The sequence below is a fragment of the Cynara cardunculus genome, unplaced genomic scaffold, assembly GCF_001531365.2.
Source record: "Cynara cardunculus var. scolymus isolate 2C unplaced genomic scaffold, CcrdV1 Un_Scaffold_3136, whole genome shotgun sequence".
Classification (NCBI taxonomy): domain Eukaryota; kingdom Viridiplantae; phylum Streptophyta; class Magnoliopsida; order Asterales; family Asteraceae; genus Cynara; species Cynara cardunculus.
Window position 1 is genome coordinate 7,214 of NW_020201359.1, and position 3,718 is coordinate 10,931.

The window sequence follows — 3,718 nt, forward strand, 5'->3', positions numbered from 1 at the left end:
TCTATATTATATTATAACATATTTGACAAAAATATTTTTGAAAATCATTTTTTATATTTCAAGTACTGTTTATTTATGCATATTACTCAAAATTCAAGATTACAAATAATTATGCGTAAATCTTCATTTTTGAATTCGTGTAACTAACTATAGATAAACATAATCAAATATGAGATAAAAATCTCAATTTAAATATAAAAAATCTAAAATATAATTAAGATAATCACTAGTTATAACAAAATATTGCATTATTTTCTTTATAGAAAATTATATTATTAAACGATAAATAAATTATTTCATTATTAAATCTAAATTAAATTATAAATAAAATATTGAATTAAAGAAATTACACAAAAAAAAAAAAGAATTTTAAATAGTAAATTTGATAATAATATCAATGTATATTTTTTTTTCAAATTTTTATGATATCTTTAGATTTATATTTTATTAAAAAAAATTATTGCTTTATCAAAACCACTAAAAACCGTATTATATCGACAGAGACAAAAAAATAAAACGAAACATTAAAATTGAGATATATCTCGCTGCATTATACAAGCACCGTTCTAGTATACTTAAAAGCTTTAAAAAAAATTATAACACATTGAACCTGATTGGTACTAGCAACACCGTGATGAGATGAGTGCTAGATGGTTGGACGAGAAGGTTTTAGCTTATCATTGATGTCTTCCGCCTTCGGAGATAGCGACAGTTATTGGGTTATAGTAACACCCGACCTTGTTTTAATCTTTGTGTAATGTTTTGTCTATCTTTTTGTTGATGATGATTTTAAATTCGATATTCGAGGTAATTCAAGTATTGATTAATAGAAAAGGGATTTACCCTTTATCCGTTGTATAAATGAAAATTTTAAATTAGTCTGTCTTTCCAGATTTGAGGGTGTTACAACATGTTCTTGTATTAATGAAAATTTTAATTAATCTGATTTTGATATTAAAAAAAAGTGTATATACCAATCTTCTATTCGATATTCATAAACTATCAGAATATAAATACACAGTCTTACAAAATTGTACTGCAATATCATAATACATAAAATAAATGTTGATTATTGGGAATATAAGTCGTTCAAAGAAACACCTGTGATAAATCCCTGTGAACTGTGAAGATGTTATTGATTGCTGTAAAAATGCTACAGAATGTTGTTGAGATCTGGATTTACTTTTTGGAAGGACGAGAGTCATTTATACTTAAAGCGTACTCTTCGAAAAAGTGTTCATCGAAATTCGTGAACGTACACATGAAAAAAGCAGGTTCCGAAGGGAGCGCGAGGGTTAGAGAGAGGCTGCCGAGCATGAGAACGACAGAAGCCATAGTTGGTCTCTCCATAACATCTTCTTGAACACATAATAGAGCTATGTGGATGCATCTGATCATATCACGTAAGGAATTTGAACCATTATTTAGCGTCGGATCAATTATACTTGTACTTGTTCCATCTCTCCAACTTTTCCATGCCTAAAACAAATTTCAAAAAAAGAAGTTGATGTAAAAATGAAAAATATATGTTGTCACTACAACAAAATTGGTTTTATAGGACACCCCCAATCTTTATGTGTTCTAATAGACCGCTTTATAAGACTTAATTTATAGAACCAAAATATAAAACGTCCTATCTAAAGGCGTTGTAATAAGTTTATATGACACTTTTGGGCGACTTAACAAGTTTTTGAGGACATTTTTAATACAAAGTGTCGCATTAGCAACTTTATATGACACTTTTGAGAAATTGTCCTATAAACTCATTTTTTTTATAGGACACTTGTTTTTATATGACAGTTTTTCAAATAGTGTCCTATAAAGTTGATAATGGGACGCTTAATATTAAAAGTGTCCTAAAAAACTTATTACGATATCAAAAAACATCATATAAACTTAATACAACAACTTTAGATGAGACACTTCATTTTTTGGTCCTATAAACTAAGTCCTATAAAGAGGTTTATTAGGACATTTAGAATTTGGGAGTGTCCTATAAACCCGATTTTGTTGTAGTGTGTAGAAAAGTAACACATAAGAAGTAATATGTGAACACTTACATGGCTAGGAAGGTCTTCCATTCCGTTCTGAAAACCATGATTTTTATGACCCGTTACAATTTCGAGTACCAATACACCAAAACTGAAGACATCCGACTTAACTGAAAATTGTCCATGCATTACATACTCCGGTGCCATGTATCCACTGGTACGATAAGAATACATATTAATTAATTAGTGGAAGAATGAAAGTTCATTATCATTTTTCAGTGAAGACAAAATTTCCGTTAAGTGACGGGAAAAATATTAAAGACAGAATAAAGATCGTAATCTAGATTATCATTTTTAGCGAAAAAATTTTACTCTAAGAAAGAAACATTTAATTTAATTACGTTTTTGGGATAGTGCGACTTACTAGGTTCCAACAATTCGACTGGTGTTACCTTGGGTTTCTTCATGTGTGAATAACCTTGCCATACCAAAATCTGCAATTTTAGCATTCATACCGGCATCTAATAAAACATTACTGGCTTTCATATCTCGATGAACTATTTTTAGTCTTGAATCCTCGTGCAGATACAAAAGTCCCCTTGCAACCCCTTGTATTATTTTGTATCGTGTTTCCCAATCTAGAGTTGCTCGCTTCAGTGGATCTATATTTTTAAGATCAAGATATATATACACGTTAGAATATTATTAGAAGAATGAATTTATACCCATTTACCGTATTTTTTTTCAAAGTATAATTTCGAAAATTGTCAACTTACCGAATATAAACTGGTCTAGACTTGCATTTTGTACAAACTCATACATCAAAAGCCGTTCGGACCCTTCTAGGCTAAACCCTAGGAGACGAACCAAATTCCGATGTTGAAGCCTTGCAAGCAACAATACCTCGTTCTTGAATTCTAGTTCGCGTTGTCCTGAATTATTTGACAACCTCTTCACTGCTATTTCCTGTCCATTTCGTAACTTACCCTGTTGATTTTATTCCAAAAGAATTTAATGATATTTCTGATCCTAAAAATGGTTTCTGGTCGTAAATATTCAATTGCAAAATAATAATTTTGTTGTAGTATATTGTTGATTAACCTTGTAAACCGAACCAAATCCACCTTGTCCAAGCTTATTGTTCTCCGAGAAATCATTGGTGGCTGCTCTAATATCACGAAAGCTACATTGCAATGACTCGGCTGTGATAATTTCATCGAGATCTGTCATGTCTTCGTGAACTGGTATCATTCTCGCAAAGTTAAATATTAGTGGATCAGAAACCCTAATGTTGTATGTAGCATATAGTAAGGAAGTATGAAAGAAAATTAACAACAAGCACACCTGAATTATCTGGTTGCAATCCTTCCAACTTTCCTTTTGCTCTTATGAAGACACAGAAGAAGACCACCATCAGTATCAGAAGACCAACAGTTGCAACGACGATGACAACGACTATAATAGTTGTGTTATTACGCTTGCCTGAAAATCCCATTAGAAAAAAAAGTGAGCATTAAGTATTATTTGACAAACATAAGCTAGTTTATTTCTTGGGTATACGTTTCGATAGACATAAGCTAACTTATAAGTTAATTTGTTAAAATATTAGTTGGAGTAGCTTATGCATTGTTTTTTTTTATCACTTTTTCAATTGTAACTTTCAATAATATTATTTATTACTATAAAATTAAATATTAATTATGAATAAATAAAAATAAATATTAATT

General features: G+C 30.0%; 1 protein-coding gene across 1 annotated transcript in view; it reads right to left on the reverse strand.

The window, feature by feature from the left end:
• Positions 1-1,179: 1,179 nt before the first annotated feature.
• LOC112503500 overlaps positions 1,180-3,718 on the reverse strand; it is a 12,377-nt gene continuing 9,838 nt past the window's right edge. The window contains exons 9-14 of the mRNA XM_025107530.1: positions 3,336-3,473; positions 3,093-3,232; positions 2,768-2,978; positions 2,416-2,653; positions 2,061-2,205; positions 1,180-1,479 (exon numbers count right to left, since the gene is read on the reverse strand). Coding sequence (XP_024963298.1) covers positions 1,180-1,479; positions 2,061-2,205; positions 2,416-2,653; positions 2,768-2,978; positions 3,093-3,232; positions 3,336-3,473 — 1,172 coding nt within the window. The remainder of the gene's footprint in view (positions 1,480-2,060; positions 2,206-2,415; positions 2,654-2,767; positions 2,979-3,092; positions 3,233-3,335; positions 3,474-3,718) is intronic.